This window comes from Papio anubis, chromosome 12, assembly GCF_008728515.1.
Source record: "Papio anubis isolate 15944 chromosome 12, Panubis1.0, whole genome shotgun sequence".
NCBI classification, from domain to species: Eukaryota; Metazoa; Chordata; class Mammalia; order Primates; family Cercopithecidae; genus Papio; species Papio anubis.
Window position 1 is genome coordinate 63389766 of NC_044987.1, and position 23070 is coordinate 63412835.

Below are 23070 nucleotides of genomic sequence, written 5' to 3' on the forward strand. Positions count from 1 at the left end.
TCCCTCTGAGAGCCACCTCCACCACCACTGAATAAAACCCCTGAGTTCATCTTTTGAGTCTGTGTGTGACCTGATTTTTCCTGGATACCAGACAAGAGCTTGGAATACAGAAAGCTGTCACATTGGCCCTCTGTCCTTGTGAAAAGGCAGAGGGTCAGCTGAGCTGTTTAACACTTAAGCTGTCTGGGGATGGCAAAGCTAGAAGAGCACACTGTAACACATGCCCACTTTGGCTTTGGGAGTCACAGGCACCGACCCCTGGACGCTACCATGGGACCAGAGCCCAGGGGCGCTCACACCGGCTCCTGCATCTGCCCATCTGCATGCTCCCCCTCCTGTAAGGAGTCTCTGTGTACACTTCTCAGTGTGTAAGGGGTCTCAGTCAAACATGAGCCACACCCCTGTCACACATCCTGTGAGAGGGGGCTTAGGGAACTTTCCCATTGCAGTTTCAAGTAAATCGGCTCCTTTATACATTTTGCGTGTGTCTTAACTCAGTAATATGAGTTATTGGAGGGTCTACTCAATAGTCTAGTTGGAAAACATCCACAAGCATGTTATAAGGGTGTTGGGGGAGATACCTAACATGGAGGCTTGGAGTTCATACAGACTTTCCTTATGCTAGGAATTAATTCGGTTTATCTCTTATTCCATCATCAACTGCTAACCTTGGTTGTCAGGTAAAATTGTTTCCTTATCAGCAGCAAACTTAATCTTATTAGAAAATGTAGAAACAGGTCACTTGGCTGAAAAGTACTTAGGCTTTGAAAGAAAGCATTTGCCAGTAGACTTTGAAAATAGTAATCCTAGGTCAGGCAGTTCCAATGATGCAATTCTCAAACATCTTATTTATTAAATGCAAAGGATGCTTGGATAGCAGCACTTCTCTGGTAGGAATACAGACCTTTGAAATTCTCATGCAATGAGATTTGTGGATTTCTGGGGGTGGTAGGGGGGTTGGATATATAAGGGGAATATTGACCACTAGATTCCTGGGCTTTCTAGACTTTGTGGAAGGTAACTACTGAGTAACATAAGATCTGTGAGTAACTATTTAAAAAAAGAGCTAGGCCATGACCATTTTATAGTCTATTACATTACGATATTTATAACCCTTTCCCCTGTGTTTAGGCTTAGGACACATTGATTGCATGTGTCTTCCTTCAAGGAAGGTGTCAACAGCTTGCTACAAGTTTGATAGTGATTCCCCTAATCCTTCCCCTAGGGGGACCTATGGTTATTCATGCAGGTAACTTTACACTGGAGAAAAGAATAACCAACCATTTATAGAATGTGTGACCTAAGCTTTAGAGAACATTGATACCCAGCAACCCAAAATTCATTATGGCTCCCCAGTCATTGGGGGAATAGGAAGCCGGGTAGTAGATTTTAGTTCCTAGTGGAGTATAATGGATAGCCAGCTCATAGTGGATCCCCGATATTCGAATGCATCTGGTGATCATTTTCCTCAAACGTATACTCAGAAGAGATATGTCTACTTATAACTTTGGCCTATGAGGCAAGTGTTCTCAGTGGGGAAAGCTAGATGGAAGCCTTTGAAACTTCCCTTTCTCTGCACAAGACAGTAAACAGTGTTATGTAACGGAAGGTATACAGAACGTTATTGACACTTAAAATGGTCTCAAGGATGCAGAGTTAATGGCCCTCATCATATCCCTACATAGTTCACCAGTATAGCACCCAAAACACAAAGATCCTACAGAAAGAGTACCTCAAATTCAACCAAATGTTAGCCCCAATTAAACTGCTCTGCCAGATACAGTATCTGCCACAGCACAGTAACACCTGAATCAGCATCTGATTTAATGATCACCATACTGCAGTCATTGATTTGGCAAATATTTTTCTACATCAGGGCAGGGACTTCAAACAGTTCACATCCACATGAAGTAAAACACTATCCATACACATAGTTTTGCCCTACAAAGACTTGGAGCAGTGCTAGGACAGAATGTTCTGATGGAAGTGTTTTGTAATCAGTGCAGTCCAATTCAATGGCCAGTCCCATGTGGCTATTGAACACTTGCAGTGTTGCATGTTGGTAGCTTTAAGGCTCATACACTACAGAGCATGAAGAACAAACACTAAGAAAACGCCCAAGTTTGTTTCATAGATGGATCACAGAGTACGAGCCAAAAAAAAAAAAAAAAAAAAAAAAAAAAAAAGATGGATGGCTGCTGCATAACTCCATTTAAGCATACCTTGAATGACAATGGAGGGAAATATTTCCAATGGACATATTCAGGTGGAGTCTGGTTGTTCATTGTGAAAAAGCCCTTCATTTCATGGTGAAGCTACACACATATACTAATGTTCAGTGGCAAATTACTTTACTGCTGGTCAATGGCAGGAAAGGAGAAAATAACTGAAGACCTGTAACAAGTTGGAATGCAACAGAGGCATATGAATTGGAGTAGTGCATGAGCATGTCTACAGAAGAGAAGCATCAAAATTGAGTAGATGCTGGGAAGATCCCAGAAATATTTTGAAATTTTGAAGTACCCACTTCGTTTCACACCACAAGAGACCAAAAAAACAATGTGACCAGAAGGGGAAAGATGATTACTGTTACCAAAGTAGCTCTAAAACCATTCAAATTCTATGGCATTGTTGTGCCCATTAATGGCTGGGGCACCAAGAAGTCTCTAGGAGATCCAGCTAGAAACCACAGGGTAAGACATTCCCCACAGACATGAAAAAGACATGGCCTAAACCTGACCTGCTAACCAGAAAGAGCATGATAAGATCCATTAAGTAACATAGAAGCTGGTGTTTCATTGCTCCCACAGGTAGAAGGGCTGAGATCCAGGAAATAGAGACTCTACTGGAAACATGTTCCAGATAGCAAGGTCTTTGAAGGGCAAGAGAAGCGATGTTGAAATGAAAGAGCTCTAGGAGGCGGCACATAAAGGAAGATAACTGTTACAGAAATTCAATTTACCATTCACCAAAACGCCTTGGCTTCTTCCATTTCTGCCCATCCTGGCAGTTTTGAAGTTTTCAGCACCTAACCCCGAGATTAAAGATTCAGATGTGCCGATATCAGATGGAAGATGCCTGTTGAAACCTGTCCCCTCAATTTAACTCTAATACCTCCTGAGAAGGACAACAAGGTTGACAGTTTAAATCTTGACATGCCACGTAGTATCCTTTTTTTCCAGCTATCAAGGTAATGGACCAGTTAGAGCATTTAAGGCTTCTTGACCTTGAGGTTTGACACAACTTGAGGTGGGGTGTGGGGTGGCATTATTCGGAGGCATGTCATTCAGGAGAGCCATTGTCTTAATGTCCACTCTGAGTCTAAAGACTCTTGACTAAGACTCCAGCTAGGGTTTGCACACTGGAGCTGCAGTAAGCATTGTCCTGAAACTTCAGGACAGTATTTCAAGGTATATCACTTTCATATTGAACTTTGTATTATTTATTTGTATTATCCCACATTATAAATATAGAAATGTCCCATATTTCCTTCTATTGGCTTTTATTCTAGACCCCTTCCCCTGAGCAGAAAAGGGGAAGCTAGCATCTCACTTCCCAGCTCAGTTCCTGAACTAGGTCTTCTCTGCATCCCAATACCAGTATCTTAGCTACTTCTGTCAGTCACTTGGTCTTTGGGGCCTCTTACTATCTTCCTCTTGATTCCAAATCCTGACATATTATGTGATGGTTAATTTTATGTTATCAACTTGACAGGGCCATGGGGTGCCTAGACACATGGGCAAACATTCTGGGTGTCTGAAGGGTTTCTACATGAGATTAGTATTTGAATTTTTAGATTAAAGCTGGCTACCCTCACTAATGTGGGTGGGCCTCATCCTATCAGTTGAGGGCCTCTGTAGAAGAACACAATGGCAGAGTAATTGAGAGCACCCTTCTGCCCGACTGCCTTGAGCTAGGACATTCGTCTTTTCCTACCTTCCAGTCAAAGTCAAATGTTGGCTCTCATCTCGAGCCTAGTTTTTGGACTGGAACTTACACAATCAGCTTTCTTGGTCTTCAGGTCTTCACACTTAAACTGGAACTATACCATCAGCTCTCCTGGGTTTCTAGCTTGCCAATTCCTTGTGGTTCTGTGTGTACAAACATTTTATTGGTTTTATCTAAAGAATCTTTTTTAATCTGGAAAACCCTTCTTGTTTTCCATGTCCTTTCTCTGGATTAACCCCTGAACCCCAGCCCCAAAATCCACCAACCCCCCCCAACCACTTATGGTCTTTTTGTAGGCACAGTAACATGTTTTTATCAGCAAGGATCACTTACTTGGTGGAAAAGAGAGAAGTTTTAAAATTAGCTTATTTTAGGTTCAGGGTATGCATGCAGGTTTTTATATGATTGTATTGTGTAATGCTGAGGTTTGGGATACAAATGATCCCCATTACCAAAGTAATGAGCATAGTACCCAATAATTTAACCCTTGCCCTCTCTCTCATTGTATACTCCAGAGTCTACGGTTGCCATCTTTATGTCCATGAGTACCCAATGTTTACCTCCCACTTATAACATGTGGTATTTAGTTTTATTATTCCTGTGTTAATTCATTTAGGATAAATGGCCTCAAGCTCTATGTTGCTCCAAGGGTCATGAGTTTACTCTTTTTTATGGCTGCATAGTATTCCATGGTGTACTACATATGTACTACATCTCCCATTCCCCTCCCCAATCAAATCTACCTTTTATGGGAGCCTAGATCGATTTCATGTCTTTGCCATTGTGAATGGCACTGCAATGAACATAGAGGTGCATGTGTTTTGGCAGAATGATTTTTCTTTGGGTATATATCCAGTCAAATGGTAGTTCTAAGTTCTTTGAGAATGTCCAAATTGCTTTCTACAGTGGCTGAATTAATTTGTATTCCTACCAAGTGTTGGTAAGCATTTCCTTTTCTCCACAGCCTTATCAGCATCTGATTTAATAATCACCATTCTGACTGGTGTGAGATGGTGACTCATTGTGGTTGAGTTGCATTTCTCTGATTAGTAATATTGAGCATTTATCTACTGGCTGCTTGTATGTCTTTTGAGAAACATTCATGGTGTCACTTTAATGGTTTTTTTTTGCTTGTTAAGTGGTTTAAGTTCCTTGTAGATTCTGGGTATTAGCCCTTGTCAGATGCATAGTTTGCAAATATTTTCTCCAGTTCTGTAGGTCTGTTTATTCTGATAGTTTCTTTTGCTGTGCAGAAGCTCTATTAGTTAGGTCTCACTTGTTTATTTTTGTTTCTATTGCAAATGATTTTGGGGACTTAGTCATAAATTATTTCCCAAGGCCAATGTCCAGAATGATCTTTCCCAGATTTTTTTTAGGATTCTTATAGTTTGAGGTCTTGCATTTAAATCTTTAAATCCATCTTAAGTTTATTTTTGTATACGGGGAAAGGTAGGGGTCCAGTTTCATTCTTCTGCATATGGTTAGCCAGCTATTCCAGAGCCATCCATTGAATAGGGAGTCTTTACCCCATTGCTTATCTTTGTCAACTTTGTCAACAATCAGATGACTGTCAGTATGTGGCTTTATTTCTGTGTTCTCTGTTCCGGGCTGTTGGGCTAAATGTTTTTGTAGCAGTGTATGATGTTTTGGTTACTGTAGCCTTACAGTATAGTTTGAAGTTGGGCAATGTTATGCCTCTGGCTTTTTTTGCTTAGAATTGCTTTGGCCATTCAAGTTTTTTGGTTCTATGAGTTTTAGAATAGCTTCTAGTTCTTTGAAAAATGACATTAGTTTGAAGTAGCATTGAATCTACAGACTACCTTAGATAGTATGACCATTTTAGCGATATTGATTCTGCCAGGCCAAAAGCATGTATATTTTCTCATTAATGTCATCTGATTTCAGCAGTGTTTTAGTCTCCTTGTGGAGATCTTTCACCTCCCTGGTTAGATGTATTCCTAGGGGTGTGTGTGTGTCTATTGTAAGTGGGATTGCCTTCTTGATTTGGCTCTCAGTTTGAATGTTATTGGTGTATAAGAAGTGCTACTGATTTTTGTACATTGGTTTTCTATGTGGAACTTTGCTGAAATTATTTCAGTTCGAGGAGGCTTTTGACAGTCTTTAGGTCTTCTAGGTCCATGATTATATCAGACAATTTTACTTTTCCTATTTGGATGCCCTTCTCTTGTTCAGTTGCTCTGGCAAGAACTCCCAGTACTACGTTGAATAGGAGTGGTGAGAATGGGCATCCTTGCTGATATGGTTTGGCTGTCTCCCCACCCAAATCTCATCTTGAATTCCCATGTGTTATGGGAGGAACCTGGTGGGGGTAACTGAATAATGGTGGCAGGTCTTTCCCATGCTGTTATGACAGTGAGGAAGTCTCATGAGATCTAATGATTTTCAAAAGGAGTTTCCCTGCACAAACTCTCATCTATTGCCATGTGAGACATGACTTTCACCTTCCACCGTGATTGTGAGGCCTCCCTAGCCATGTGGAACTAATACACTTGCCCTGTTCTAGATCAAGGGGAATGCTTCCAGCTTTTGTCCTTTCAGTGTGTGCTTGTGTCCTTTTCACCTGTGGGTTTGTCATAGATGGCTCATTTTGAAGTATGTTCCTTCAATGCCTAATTTGTTGAGGGTTTGTTACAAAGCAATGTTGAATTTTATCAAAAGTATTTTCTATGTCTATTGCAATGATCACATAGGTTGTTTAAGTTCTGTTTGTGATGAATCACTTTTATTGATTTGCTATATTGTACCAGCCTTGTATCCCTGGAATAAAGTATATGATTATGATGAATTGACTTTATGTGCTGTTGGATTTGGCCTGCTAGTATTTTGAGGATTTTTGTGTCCATTCTCAGGGATATTGACTGGTAGTTTTGTTGTCTTTGCCAGGCTTTGGTGTTAGGGTAATGTTGTCTTCATAGAATGAGTTAGGAGGCAAGTCCCTCCTCAATATCCTGAGGTAGCTTCAGTAAAATTGGTACTAGCTCTTTATATGCCTGGTAGAATTTGTCTGTGAATCCATCTGGTCCAGGGTTTTTGATAGTCCTAAAAGTGAATCAGTAATAGACCTAAATATTTGTCTTTTTAGGGTTTTAATTTCTGATTCAATCTTGGGAGGTTGTGTTCCCAAAAACTTATGTTTCTTCTAAGTTTTTCTAGTTTGTATGCATGGAGGTGTTCATTATAGTCTGATAATATTTTGTATTTCTGTGGGATCAGTTGTAATGTCACCTCTCACCTGATTGCACTTACTTGAATCTTTTTGTTCCTTTGTTACTCTAATGAGCAGTCTAGATATCTTGTTTATCCGTTCAAAAGCCAACTCGTGGTCGATTCTTCGTATGGATTTTTGTGTCTCAATTTCATTCAGCTGATTTTAGTTATTTATTTTTTTTGCTAGCTTTGGGATTTAGTTTGTTCCTGTTTTTCTAGTTGTAGATGTGATGTTAGATGATTAGTCTGAAATCTTTCTAGATTTATTGTAGGCATTAAATACCATAACTTTCAACTGTTTTTGCATCCCAGAGACTTGCATATTGCATTTGCTTATTTCAAGTAATTTCTACCATAATTTTTGTTTACCTAAAAGTTATTTCAGAAGCCAGTTGTCTAACTTCCATGTAATTGTGTTGAAGAGATCTTGGCATCAATTTCTATTTTTATTCCATTGTAGTCCTAGAGTGTATAGTTGATATTTTCTGAATTAAGACTTGCTTTATGGCTGAGCATGTTGTTGATCTTAGATTATTTCCCCCTTTGCTGATGAGATGAATGTATGTTTTGTGGTTGATGAGCGGAGTATTCTGTAAATGTCTACTAGGTCAAATTGTCAAATGTCAAATTTAAGTCCAGGATTTGTTTTCTGCCTTGACCTAACACTGCCAGTGGGGTGTTAAAGTCCCTCACTATTGAGTGGCAAAGTCTTCTCAGATCTAGAAGTACTTGTTTTATGGATCTGGGTGCTGCAATGTTGGGTGCATACATACTTATGATAGTTAAGTCTTGTAGAATGGAACCCTTTATCATTATGTAATTCCCTTTATTGTTCATTTAATGTCTGCTTTATCTGACGTAAAAGTGACTCCTTTTTCCCACCCGTATGATTTTTTACAATTCTTTGAGTTTATAGATGTCATATGTATGGGGTCTTGTTTAATCCAACTTGGAACTTTGCCTTTTAAGTGGGGTGAAAAAACTGAGACACTAACAATTCATGTGATTTATTAGGTAGTGTTTGTTAAGCTTATGCTTTTTATATGCTGCTATGGTTTGAATGTGTGTACACTCTCAAGATTCATAAGTTGAGACCAGGTAAGTGTTAGGGCCTTCAGGAGGTAATTGGTAGAATTCTTGTAAATGGAATTAGTGCCTTTATAAAAGGGTACCAGAGAGACCCCTGGTCACTGTTATATTTGGACTGCAGCTACTGAAAGTGCATGTTAGGTTGGGCAGTATTTTCTTACTCCGAGGGCACTGCTGCATTCCTTGAAGGGCATCCCTTGAGGCCAGACACCTACAGTACCCTATAGCAAGGTCTTTTATCACCTTCTGCCAAGGAGTGGTCATTACTACCCATCACCACACTAGACAGCACTGTTAGTGGGTGGTTGGCCTGGTGTATGAACACATCCTCATCTAAGTTAAAGGCTCTGTAGAAGTTTATAAGGATATTTTTGGATTATGTTTCCTATCATGAGCCATCACAATCTGAAACACAGGAGTCTTTATTTTACCCTGAATCAAGATAAGCTCTTCAAAAGAAAGGCAGCCACAGGTGACGATGGCTAGCTTTGCTGGTTTGACAGTCTCAGTATGTGATGAAAGGCATCTGTGAGCTCCTGAATTAAAGGCATAGCTCTGCCCTCAGTCAGGCAGAAGTAGCTATTCATGCAACCCCTAGGAAAATGCTTTGAAAGCCCTTTAAAGCAAAGGCAACTATGAGTCCTTTACAGGAAGGGCACTTAGATTTTTTTAAACAAGTTTAAGGGTTATAGTTTTGTTACATGGATAGTGGTGAGGTCTGGGTCTTTAGTGGTCATCACCTGAATGACATACATTTTTACCATTAATTTATCATCCATCTTTTCCCCACCCTTCTGGGTCTCTAGTGTCTGTCATTCTACCCTATATAGCTGTGTACACTTAGGTTTTACCCGTCAACAAGGGTCTCAATGTACTTCATGACTTCTGCCTCTATCAGGGTTCTTCCATTCTGAGGGCAGAAATGTCTTGGAGATTGAAGGAAGGAAGATAACTTTTAGGATCAGCATCACCATCCCATTTACTGGTCCAATTCCATCCCCTAGCCATGTACATTTCAGAAGTATTGTTGCTTAGAGCAGAGAACATTGAAGTTAAGTGGAGACCCCTCAAACTGTAGGCTGAGGAACATCAAAGCAGAGATCCCTATTAGAAAGCAAGGTCAAGAAATCTGTAGGTTCTACATGAAGTATGGAAAAGAACTTGTGGGTCTAGGGTCCCATAAGAAAAGCAAGATAACAGTGTGATGATCAATTCTAGTCTAGAATTTTGGGGTCATGAGGGATCCTGAACAAACAACTAAGAAAGAGTAATCTCAAGGACTAAAACATCTAGGAACCCTTTCTTGAAAACACCTAGGAACCCAAGAAAGTATGTAGTAAGAGGAACCATGTATACTTCTATGAAATGAGTTGTAAACTTCGTTTTGTTTTGCGACAGTTTTGCTCGTCACCCAGGCTGGAGTGCAATGGCACGATCTCGGCTCACTGCAACCTTTGCTCCTAGATTCAAGTGATTCTCCTGCCTCAGTATCCTGAGTAGCTGGGATTACAAGCTCCCACTACCAGACCTGGCTTTTTTTTTTTTTTTTTTTTTTTGAGATGGAGTCTTGCTCTGCTGCCAGGCTGAAGTGCAGCGGTGCAATCTTGGCTCACTGCAACCTCTGCCTCCCAGGTTCAAGGGATTCTCTTGCTTCAGCCTCCTGAGTAGCTGGGACTACAGACATGTACCACCATGCCCAGCTAAATTTTTTGTATTTTTAGTGGAGATGAGGTTTCACCATGTTGGCCAGGATGGTCTCGATCTCTTGACATCGTGATCTACCCGCCTTGGCCTCCCAAAGTGCTGGGATTAAACGCGTGAGCCACCATGCCCGGACTGGATTTGTAAGCTTGAATGGCAAAGAGGAAGCAATGAACAGTGGCTATGAGCACACTAGGGATATGTCCATTTCCCAGTAAGTCACTCCTTAGCCTTGTGGTCTCCCAATTTCCATCAAGACAAGGGGAATCAACCTAAATGAATACCAAACGGTCTTCTAAGTCTTAATCCACCAGAAAGGTCAATTGAGAGAGAAGGGAGAGAAGAAAACTTAAGTCAGAATAATGGAACTCTCATGTTCTGAAAAAAGGCTTTGTTAGGGAAAAAAGCCTTAGCCAAGGCAAGCATCCTAGAAAGTGAAATAACATTTAGTCCTTCCTGAGAGAATATGTGAATGGCTTCAGAAAAGAAAGCTATAAAATAAGTAAAGGCATCAAGAGGATGGGGTATGTATGTATAAGCAAGTTCCTTCTGATGGGGAATATTTTGAGTTGGTTGGAAAGTAGCTCACAACCTTCCCTATCAATAATGGTAAGGCCAGTTTGTGCCTGAGTCATAAGTGAAGCTTGAGCCAACCAGAGGTTTTGTTTTTTTTAAAAAAACAAACAGTTTCACTCTTGTTGCCCAGGCTGGAGTGCAATGGCGCAATCTCTGCTCACTGCAACCTCCTCCTCCCAGGTTCAAGCAATTCTCCTGCCTCAGCCTCCTGAGTAGCTGGGATTACAGGCATGCACCACCATGGCCGGCTAATTTTGTATTTTTAGCCGAGATGGGTTTTCTCCATGTTGGTTAGGCTGGCCTCGAATTCCTGACCTCAGGTGATCCGCCTGCCTTGGCCTCTCAAAGTGCTGGGATTACAGGCGTGAGCCACTGCGCCCAGCTGAGAAGGTCTTTCTTCTAGCCTTCTGTTGTAAGGGACGTTAAGCCTACGAATTAGAAATAGCCTTCCTAGTGAAAGCAGGGTTAATGTTCCCATCCCAGCTTCTTAGTGAGGCCCTTCTTTAGAAACTGTTCCCAGTCTGGGGTTATTCCAATGGCCCCACAATAACCACAGGAAGAAAGTGGTGAGAGAAAGGATGAGCTTTACCAGAACTAAAAAGTATTTTCTAGTATTTCACCAGCCCATAGCATCTCAGTTCAGTGCCGATTTTCACTGTTTCATTAGTGAAAGTGAGGAATGTTGAGCTTGTTCCAGTCTCACTTCCTGGGCAAGTCGTGGGATTATGAGAGACATGGAAGGAAACGGGACTAAACCTAGGTCCCTTATTCATTTTGTCTCTCTCACAGACAATCAGCAGGGAATTTCTTATCTCCTAAAGGAAGCAGAAACAGAAAAAGCTGAAAGAAAGACACAGACAGAAAGGAAAAACCTAAGAAGTCTCCCAGTCTCTACCCAAACTACTCAGACCCCACCCACCTCATTTCAGTCAGTGGCTTACAGAGCCTACAGACAGTTGAAGTTTAACTTAAGTAGAAGGTGAGAGAGCGCCATTGGTCAGAGTTCTTGAAGCCTGGATTAGCTGGAGCCACGGAGTCTCCTGAACCCACTAAACCAGAAGCAAAGTGGCAGCTGAGAGCTGGTGTTGATTTTTTAAATTGGGAGACTCCTGAGTGTGTCCACCTGTAACTATGGTATCATAATTCACCTTCCAACATTTAACATCAGGGTTCACAAGAAAAAAAAAAGTTGAAATTGCCAGACATGGGCTAGAATCTTAAACTTGACAGTAAAATAATGAACTCTGTACATTGTGAAATATACATCACTCCCTAGATTCTAGATCAGATCTAGAACCAACTCAGAATAAAGACACATAACCAATATTAGTTAACTTTCAGTGAATTTTTCCTCTCTATCAAAAACTATCTTTTAAACTAGTAAAAGAAGAAGAAAAGGGAAGCATATGGTTTAGCATGGTAAGGACTCTCCTGCCGTAATTGTGTTCAGGACAACTTAGAAAACAGTCTTCTGGGTCCTCATTTCCAGCCTGTCAACTTATAATCACACTTGAGAGTCCATTTTCTGGGACCATTCCTGCTATCAACTGTCTTAAGTTGGGTTCCTTAGAAACTGACTTTGAGACTTTTCCATGCTGAAAGTTTATCAGAAAGTAAGCTCAGAAACAATGTCTCAATAGGTGCAAAGGAGGCAGAATTTTGCAGAGGGAGAAGGTGAATTACAACGCAGTTTCATCAGACTTCCCAGCTGATTTACGAGAAACTTGTCCTGAGTTAGGCAAGGGAGTCAGGCCTTTAAACTCACCATCAACTAGTCATTAAATACAATCATTGCAAATGGAGGGTGGCTAATTTAGGGTAATATAGCTCCCTTTGGCTGAAGATAATTCCTGGAAAGAAATGTAGGTGTGAACTATCAGCAGCTGACACTCCCAGCTTATGAGGTAATGAGTGCTTCAAGGGGGATCTGTGTGGAGCAACACAGTTTACAACTGGGGAAAGTCATATCTGATTAGTCTTCTGAGAGGACTTGAGATGGGTGTCAGATCCCAGGGTTTGGGTCCAGCCCATGCTGAAGTCTGAGGGGAATGGATGGATGAACAGAACACTCGGCGGTCCGTAGGCAGGTGAAAGATGATTTCATTCAGCAGCAGTTCTTATTAACAACTTTCTCACACTGTCCACCTTAACTCAACTGTCTGCTCTGGCTCTGTGGCTCCTGCCACCCCCATGCCTGCAGCTGCATGGCTGGCTCTCCCTTGCCTTCAGGGTCAGCAGCTTACCTCTTTCTCTGGGCACCAGCGTGAGCCATGTTGTGGGGCCCCTCTGTCCATCTGCAAGATGGACAGCTTTGCCTGTCTTTCTCTGGGCCCCAGCACCATGTTGAGTTAAGCCAAGCCCCAAAAGCCCCTGTACAGTGTTAGCAGGGCGATTATACCTTTTACAGACAGTAGTGGCTCAGAGTCAAGTATGAAGTTACACAAACAATCTATATAACAAGTAGAAGTGTGCACCTGTCCAACAAACTCGCTGAATCATGCAGGCCTGGATATCTGCCTTGGCTTATTCCTTGACCAAAACACATCCATATACCTTACAATGGGTAAAGGGAATAAATGGTCAGACTTTTCCTGATGATAGAATGGACTCTCCCATTGTTGCTCCCATGCTTCTTATCATAGTTCCTGTTTGTTAAGAAATTATGAAACAGGTAGAATAAAATTAAACATAATTTAAAAATATAATGAGGACCAAAAAATAAACAAAAGTCAATAAGAACCAATATAAGCCAACATAAAAATATATTCACCTTCTCAATTTTGATTTTTAAAAGATCCAGGCATAAAATAACAGAACTAAAATAACAGAGACAAATTTGGAAAATACATTTAAAGCTTGCTTAAAATGTGCTTGTATTTATTGATTAGCTTTTTAGCAATGGAAACTGTAGAGAAGGACACACATAGAGAGCCGGAAGTGATAGATTCTCCTGGCAGGAGGCCAAAGACCTTAAGTAATTGATGTGTCTTGACCTGAACCTCAATCTCAAGAGACTCATTAAGCTCATCCATCTCTAAGGATATTCTGCTGTTTGAACGATTCTGCTGCATTTTCTGTAATAAAGAGATACTTTTGTGAAGAAATAACCAGAATCTTGTAGATTTTTCCATTAGGTGGTATTATGGCTGGCTCTTGATGGCCCAAAATGAATTTATTCCCTTGGAAAATATGACAGGGTTCTTCCTAGTGAAAATTAGCTCAAGCAAAAAGGGCTGTGTGATTGAAATGGGACTTGTGTATCAATACTTGGACGCATGCATGTATGCACACACAAACACACATACACACACAAGCCTGACACTTGCCTTTATGCCGAGGTGGCAAATATGAACAAAGCTTTGGCCTAGTGAATTGTAGACTTAATCCCTAGTTCCCTTCAGGATAACTTCTGAGATTATAATGTCTTCAGGCAGTCAAAGATTTCCACTATACCCCAAAATCCAGCCACTTGTCAACTATATCATCTCTTCCTTTTATGCTATACTTTCTTCAGCTGTCTAATGTCTGTCCTAGTCCATTTTAAGTGCAAATTTCCATTATAAAAAAAGACTACAAAATAGATCCAAACAGGTTGGAGTCATTAGAGTTACTGAATTCAGACGTATATGTTACTTTATCAGCTAGAACTTCAGCATCTAAATTCTCTTTCTTGGCTTCACTCTGGAGCCTAACATATCCCTGATGCCTACAACACTGATGTAAAAACTATACAACATATTAACATTTGAGAAGTCCCTATTCTAAAACACTCCAATATTTGCTAATATTTTATTTAGTATTTTTGGGTCAGTTCTTATAAGATTAGTCTTTAGTTTTTCTTTTTTGCACACTGTTTGCCAAGTTCAATCATCAACACTAACCATCAATACTGTGTTACCTCTTAAAGGGTGAGAAAGGCAGTAAAATAGGGTAACATGGAAAGCACTGTGTATTTATAATTAATTTGGACAGTGAAATCTCATAGCTTTTGCAGAATTCTATTCATTAGAAGTAAACCATTAGGTCCAGCACCACTCAGGAAGAGGGGGTTACACTGGGGCACAAATGCTAGAAATGGAACACTGGATTTCATTTGTGATAACTACTACAGGTACCTCCTGGGGAGTCTTAGTAATATTTGGGGCGGGGGACTTTCAGGACCTCAAGATTCTGCATCAACTAATGTAAATAGCCAAGTTAATAGACTTAGATGACATGTGTGTTCCTGAGGATAGATCGTCATGTATTTTTAAATGCCTCTATTGTGTTGGAGTACAGTGTGGAGATTTGAAAAGGGAGAGATGAAGGAACTGAACTGTTTTCTGAAGTTTGAAGACCTATGTCAATATTTCTTAGGTTTCTTTAGCCATATTATCTTGAACACAAGAAGGCAACTTTAGCTGGACACAAAATCAAACATTTCTGCTCAATTTTTGAGATATACAACTCTTGCCTATTTTTGTCTGCTTTTTCTGTTCTCTTATAGGCTATGACAACTTTGTTCAATAATTGGTTTTATGTCATCCTAAGCATTCTTCTATATGATGTAGGTTATAAAGGTTGAATGGCAAGGACTATAAGCAAATAATGATAAAGGAGGCACAATCAAAGATGTTGAAAGCTCTTGCTTCCATATAGAATACCTTCTCATGTCATTATTCTGTTATCTTTGGTCTCTGTCATTTTTGGAATATTTCTATTTGGAAGTCTTCCCCCATGGGACTGGGAATGAAAGCGTGAGTTTAAGGCCACCATCTGTTTGTGAGGATCTAATACTGCTCTGAATGCTTCAGTAGGAACAGGTTGAATCTTAGCAAAGAGTATCACAGTTTAGCTGACTCATCTCATGCTGGGGTTACTGAAATCATATCTCAATTGTCTTCTGCATTTGATTGTTCACTTATCAATGTTCAATATGCTTGCTGATGTTTATGTTATGGCCTGCTCACTGAATGACTCTACAGGGAATCAGGTTTTGGAGTTTAAGATACTAAGCAGGTGTTGGGAGGACTAGTCGTTTTGCACGCTTGAAGAATGGGTCTTCTATCAGATGTTAAGTTAAACTGAAGTCCACCTGGTCTTTAAGAATGTGCTAGTTTAGGCTGAAGAAGGCACAAAGCCTATTCCCACTCCTTTCTCATCACCCCTCAAAATAAGACAACAAATGGCCTCTCATCATTCTCTTCATAAATACCTCCATTGAGGATTGGGAGAGCTGGGAATATGCAGCATTGTCCCCTGATTTTTTGTATTTCCAAATATTTATATGTTTGCCATTAAAAATACAATCAACTTTATATCTTCTGCCTGTTGACTTCTTTCTCTCAAGTTTACTTCTTCCCAAAGATGATGCCCAGGCAGAAGTCATGACCTTGAAAACATAGCCCCATGCACCCCTCTAGGCTCTTGTATTTTCATTCCTTTTGAAGTCCCCTGACTCTACCACCTCTGGTTTATTATCTATTTGGAGAACATTTCCCTTCTCATGCCTTTGTGCTCAGGCACATTTCCTATCTCCAATTTGAAAAGCTCATCTTTCTTGCTCTCCTTAACATCCTATTTCCCTTCTGCACTCAACAGGCCATTACAGTAGTGTCATGGGAGACATTTAACTAGCAAAGCCTACCTTGAGAACCCAGGCAGAACGAGGAAGAGTGAACTGGACTTTAAGATATTAAGTACACTATTAGTGTGAACAGTTCTACAATAAAATAAAGTGACTTATAGTTATCAGAATTTAGATCTTAACTCTCTCGCTTACTAACTTTGTGACCTTTATGAACCTCGGCTTCATCTATAAGATGTCAATGAGATGATGACAGTTACTTCAGGAGGTTCTGAAAACTGACTAAGATAATTTTTGAAAAGCATTTATTAGGATGCCTGGCACATAGTAACCTTTCACAAATCCTACCAATATTTGATCTTCCTTTTTCTTTCAGTTTGTACTCTACACTCTTGGTCTTTTAGGTATCCTCTGAGGACTTGAAGAAACAAGGACTCTCCAGCCACTAAGCCTCTGTCTCTTCCTGCAATCTGGAAAGCCCCAAGTGCCAGAACACAAAGAAAAACTAGTCTCTGGAGGAGGTGCAGTGTTTGGCTGCTGGGCAGAGGCCAAAGTAAGGTGGGTGTCCAGGGACAAGGCAGGATGATAGAGTATCCAGAAGGAAAAGAGGGCTCCCAGTGGGAATTCTTTGGAAAAGAAAATACTCCTCCCCATGACTTTCCACTGTTTATTGATTTTGTGTCATTTTTTCCGGCTCCTGTTGAACAAACCCTCTCGTACAAACCCTCTTGTTTTGAGTAAAAGAAATGTGGACTACCGGGCATCAACCCATCAGGGAAATTTGAACAGAGAAAACTCCAAGGATGTAGGTAACTGACCTGGGAATCAGGTGTTGGGCTGATAGAGATCGAATGTTGGGCTGATGACCTGACGTCAAGCCTGGGTCACCCCAGAATGAAAGTTACAAGCCCTCATGCCTCCCATATAGGGCTGTCTAGGTCTGGTGGTATATCTGCTGATACCAAGACCTTATGGAAATGATGTCTGGATGAGGGAGGTGGAGAGGGAATGGAAATATGATTACTTTGATTCAAAGCAGAGAGAGGAAAGGTAAGTCCAATTTTGAGTTGGTGGAGTAACAGTTTTCAGGGACCAAGAGAAGTTATAAGAAAAGATCCAAGCAATAGGGGTGACTGTGAGTATGCTTGGTGGGACAGTGGAGGTACTCAGGAAGAGGCACAGGGTTGTCATAAAGGGAAAGGCTCTATTCAAATGAGTTACGCATTAGTTCTTTTACCTGTAAGACAATTTCAACTTGAATTATGTACTTCCCTCTCTTTTAATAGAAATGAAAAATCCTCACAGGTCTTGTGCTTTGTGAATCATGAGTTATTGACATTAAGAGACTTTTTATTTTTGTATTTATTTATTTTTTATTTTTATTTGAGATGGCGTCTCCATTCTGTCATCCAGGTTGGAGTGCAGTGGCATGATCTCGGCTTACTGCAACCTCCACCTTCCAGATTCAAGTGATTCTCGTGCCTCAGCCTCCTGAGTAGCTGGGACTACAGGTGCTTGCCACCAGGCCCAGCTAATTTTTTGTATTTTTTGTAGAGACGTGGTTTTGCCATATTGTCCAGGCTCAAACAATCCTCCCACCTCGGCCTCCCAAAGTGCTAGGATTACAGGCTGAGCCACCAAGCCCGGTCGAACTTTTTAAAGCTACGTTTCAGTGACTGGGCCTCTGGATCTGCATGTGAATGTTTCCACAGGGTTAAAAACAAAGGCAGGTGCAGGGCTAGAAAAATGTCTTAGGAGAGCTTGGACACAGCGTTCTGAAAATAGTATGCCTTACCAGCCTTGAGCAACAGTATGTATATCTTGGTTTATTTCTACATAGGTGTGTTCATGTGTTCACATTGTAATTACTCATCTAACTGAACACTTGAGATTTGTGCATATTCCAGTATGTCCATAATGGTTCAAAAAGAAAACCAAAAAATTAAGGAACAGGCAGTTGTGTGAGATGTTTTGGTAAAACAGAAAGAAAAAGAGTCACTGGACTGGCAACAGATCCTTAATGGAGATGACACTTGATCTTCGCCAAGAAATTTTCAGTATCAATACATTGAGTAAAATAAACATTTTAAAAAGAAACAGCCAACAAAATCAAATATCCTTTTCTTTGAAAAGATTACCAACAATTAAATCTCCAACAGTGCTAATTAAGAAGAAAAGTAAATGAAAAATGAAAAAAAAAAAACAAAAAAAAACACTCTCGAGGGCATGAAAGGTATGCCCAGTTAGTTTCCAGGGCTGGAGGATTGAGGCAAGCATCAGCTGAGGCTGCCTCCTGAAGAAAGGTGAATTTACACAGGGCAGCCAGGGGAGGAATATCCTGCATCAAAGGTGAGTGGGGAAGAGGCTGTTTGGATCCCCAAGCTTTCTGCAGCCCTTTATGCAATAATGCATAAGCCTGAGTTTGTGGCATCCAGAACACATGCGGTAGTTTCAAGCATATCCTAAATTTTCTTTCACTCTTTACTACCATTCTACTTCAAAAGCTTTCCCGAATCTTCTTGTGACCCATCACTTAAGATGTCTCACCCAGTGTCCCAGCAGTTTACAGTAAGCCCCTATAAACTGACTGTGATGTGGAGCTCACTACTGTATTCAATCTGTTCCATGAAATAGCATTTCTTAAACTCAGGGATTTTCTTCTTGTTGTAGGTTTCTTTCTTTTATACAGACCACAGAGTGTAATCATGTCCCAGAAATTTGGCTTTTTAGAAAACAACGGAGGACTCCCATCACAGCTATTGTTGGCACCTGGGTGTGGAGTCAATCAGTGCTAGGCTTTCTAGAAGGTTAATTGAAGGGGCAAACATATGTCTTTTGGTTAGGATTGAGAACCTGGTAAACGTTCCTCTAGTGCTCGGCTAACAGGGAAAATGTCTACTGCAGTAGATGGGATTCTGAGCATAGAATTCCATTAATCTGATCTACCTCATCACTCCGGCAAAACTGATGCCCCTGATGAGAACTTAAAAAGGGGAAACTAGAGACAGTATACAAGGGTAGCTTGTATAAAAAGGGGAAACTAGAGACAGTATACAATGGCAGCTTCCTACTATGGAAACCCTTTATTCAGGAGAGGCACAGGAAGTAATAGATAAAGCAAGCTAGTCTTGAGGTTTGGCAAATAAGCACACATCATTTAAGAGTGCCTGAACACCTAAGACAGTTCTTGGGCTATATAGGACTACTGTTACGTCAACACAAATCACGCAATTGATGTGGTGAACTACTAGGCTGAGGCCTTGAGATATATAAATTAGAACCATGAGGGTTTGAGAAAAGAGATCGCATGTCCTTAACATATTCTAGTCCATTCTTGGCATCCAGAGTTCAGGTCTGTGACCAACCTACATGTCCATTTCTCTGGAAGCAAAATGATCTAATGGCAATAGGAAAAAGAGTTGAAGTAGCAATTTAGACTGAAAAAGAAATATTTGTCATACCTGCCTCTGCTCCATCCTTAATCTGAATTCAGTTTGGAAAGACTTGTTATATGACAGCAGAAGTGGAGCCATTCTTAGGCTTCCTTATTAAAGAGGGGTTGTAGGCAAAAGTAAGGAAGATGTTGTCACAGGTGTGATGAAGAAAGAAAAAAAAATTAGCAAACTAGCAAACAAAAAAAATTCTAACCTTGAGACCTGATCTATAATGGGACAGACAGTGAGCTCCTCATCATAGTCCAATTAGAAGAATCTTGCTGTGTATAGCCTGTGGGTGAGACATCTTCAGCGGTGAATTATGGGAGGACAGGAGAAAAGCTTCAGGCAATGCGGGTTGAGTGGCTTTTACTTTTTAATAGTGGTCTTCAAGTCACACACTCTCATTTAAGGATGCTACTTGGAGCAATCTAAAAGTATGGGATTTATGCAGGGAAAACAGTTTCATTTTATATTAGCTACATTTTATTGAGCACCAAAGCACCAAGCATCACGCTGAGCACTTTTACAAAGCTTATCACTTAAGTCTCAAAATATCTTTATGATGTAAGTACTGTTACCCCCATTTTATGGATGAAGAAACTGGGGCTTGGTGTGTTTACATAATTTGACTAAGGCAAAGTGGCTAGCAAGTGACAGAGTGGATTTTTAAGTCTAGAGGTATGAATCTAGAACCAGTGCTTTTTGCCTCTTGATGATGTAGGAACAGTACCACATTTTGAGTGTGGTACATGAAACTATGCAGGATTTGTAGGCTGTATTCTGAAGAAAAAAACCTAGGGGTTCCATGAAGAAGATCAGCCACTGTCTCCCAAAGCTGAATGTTACCACCAGAAGCAGCAGCAACCCTTGCAAAGAATATTCTCACATGGCTGGGAAAATGTGTCCATGACCAAACACCATATGAAATCATGGAAACCAATCATCCTATGGAGAAAGTAACTAAAGGGCTACCACATAGGACTGTAATGGTAGTTTAGGCTGACTACTTCTATTTTAGGTTCTCCAGCCAGATTATTACACATTGTATGATATGGTAACACCTGACAGAGGCAAAGGATGGTGAATGCAGCAATAAACAGAGATCAACAAGTGGTGTACCTCAGCTGCAGGCTGTGCATAGCAGTAGCTATCTTTGTCTCATCAAACCTGGCCAAGTGAAACCCCTAACCTTGTTTTATCCACAGTTGTCTTCTTCACTATCCACGTTGGGCTGGATGGACACCTGGGAGTTACAGCTTAAACCCCAAACATATCACACACTACATGATCTTGGCTAGAATATTTAATCTCATTTAAGTCATATAAACTGTGTTGTATGGAATGGATGTTTGATCTATTTTAAAAATGGAGGAATACACTCACATTATGAATACTACGCTTTTTAACATAGTACTGTCACATACTATGTTCATAATAAAGTGCTTAACTTTCTAAAGGATAAAGCTTCCTTGTTGCCTGGAATGACTTGGTAGTTTATCATGAAAAAAGAGTTAGCTGCACTGAAAAATCATAAAAGCTTATTGGGGAAAGTTCATCTATAAGGTAGTCCCAAGGTTTTGTTTGTACTAATTTAATCTGTTAATTGAACCTAAGTAAATAGGATATTCAGGGCAAAGTTTAGAGAAGGTAAGGATTATAAATATTTCCAGGTACTTTATTATCTCCTATGGAAGGTGATTTTGTTGTTCTCTAATGATCTTATTTTTCCCAAGTCATTCATGTATTTCTTTCACCACAAGGATACTTCTTTCATATTTTTTTATAGGCACTGCGCCAAGGATAAAAAATATGATATGTTTGACCTCAGGAAGCTTTTGTTCATACAACAATGAGTAACTGAGCATACAGAGATGAAAGATTCATTTCTCTGTTTATCCTTCATTCCGTGGAAACTTTACCATAATAAATATATATTAATAGACTTATTTTAATAGACTTGTGACCTCAGTTATGGATTACACCCTTTGTATAAGATCATAAACAAGAGACATACACCTAAATGCATACAATAAAGTCTAGGGAGAGCATTACAATGATCAATTTAGTCTCTTTGAGGTCATGATGGGAGACTGCATGAAAGCTCAGATGAAAGGGTATGGACTGGGGAAGGAAGAAAGCAGAAAAGGCTTTCCAAAGGAGGTAAGCCATGAGCTGATCCACGAACAATGAATATAAATTTGTAAGGGAAGAATATTAAGGACGATAAAAGTGGCACAGGATAATTTTGTCAGATGCCACATTTTTGATCCTGAGATTACCACCAAGCTGAGAATATCCCTAGGTTTTCCCAGCACCACACGTGTCAACAAATCTTACAGGATTGCATTCTTCTCATACATCATTTGTGCATTAACGGGAAAAAAGTCTCACTTGTGATGCTGGGTCCAGCCTACAACCACACAATGGAAACCCTGCTTCCTTTCTCCTTGTGGGTATCCCAGGACTGCAATCTTCACAACTTTGGCTGGCTATCTCACTGAGTGCCATGTACATCATAGCCCTGTTAGGAAACACCCTCATTGTGACTGCAATCTGGATGGATTCCACTCCACATGAGCCCATGTGTTGCTTTCTGTGTGTTCTGGCTGCTGTGGACATTGTTATGGCCTCCTTGGTGGTACCCAAGATGGTGAGCATCTTCTGCTCAGGAGACAGCTCCATCAGCTTTAATGCTTGTTTCACGCAGATGTTTTTTGTCCACTTAGCCACAGCTGTGGAGACAGGGCTGCTGCTAACCATGGCTTTTGACCGCTATGTAGCCATCTGCAAGCCTCTACACTACAAGAGAATTCTCACACCTCAAGTGATGCTGGGAATGAGTCTGACCATCACCATTAGAGCTGTCACATTCATGACTCCATTGAGTTGGATGGTGAGTCATCTACCTTTCTGTGGCTCCAATGTGGTTCTCCACTGCTACTGTGAGCACATAGCTTTGGCCAGGTTAGCATGTGCTGACCCCATGCCCAGCAGTCTCTATAGTCTGATTGGTTCCTCTATTATGGTGGGCTCTGATGTGGTCTTCATTGCTGCCTCCTATATCTTAATTCTCAGGGCAGTATTTGGTCTCTCCTCAAAGACAGCTCAGTTGAAAGCATTAAGCACATGTGGCTCCCACGTGGGGGTAATGGCTTTGTACTATCTACCTGGGATGGCATCCGTCTATGCGGCCTGGCTGGGGCAGGATGTAGTGCCCTTGCACACCCAGGTGCTGCTGGCTGCCCTGTACATGATCACCCTCGCCACCTTAAATCCCATCATCTATGGCATGAGGACCAAACAATTGTGGGAGAGAATATGGAGTTATCTGATGCACTTCCTCTTTGACCACTCCAACCTGGGTTCATGAACACAATATCTGTTCAGATCTGGAGCATTCCAGCCACCTTCAAAGATGCCTTAGAGATTTGTGGAGCGGGATTGGTTTACCTGGTACTATAAGGAATTCTAAGATGAAGCTGTAAAGGATATCTTTGTGTCACTTTTAAATTTCTACCAAGAATA

The 23070-nt window shown here is 40.7% G+C and overlaps 2 protein-coding genes across 2 annotated transcripts; one reads left to right on the forward strand and one right to left on the reverse strand.

Moving 5' to 3' along the window:
* Window positions 1-1552: 1552 nt before the first annotated feature.
* On the reverse strand, window positions 1553-17535 carry LOC101016622 (putative uncharacterized protein C11orf40). The gene is given in 8 exon segments (XM_031653964.1): window positions 1553-1929; window positions 1931-2019; window positions 2022-2082; window positions 2736-2760; window positions 2762-2872; window positions 8481-8641; window positions 11163-11357; window positions 12777-17535. Coding segments are annotated over 8 exon segments (807 nt in total). The 5' UTR covers window positions 12885-17535; the 3' UTR covers window positions 1553-1872.
* A 4314-nt stretch (window positions 17536-21849) lies between these two features.
* On the forward strand, window positions 21850-23038 carry LOC101016255 (olfactory receptor 52I1). The gene is given in 2 exon segments (XM_017948696.3): window positions 21850-21972; window positions 21975-23038. Coding segments are annotated over 2 exon segments (972 nt in total). The 5' UTR covers window positions 21850-21941; the 3' UTR covers window positions 22916-23038.
* The last annotated feature ends 32 nt before the right edge of the window (window positions 23039-23070 follow it).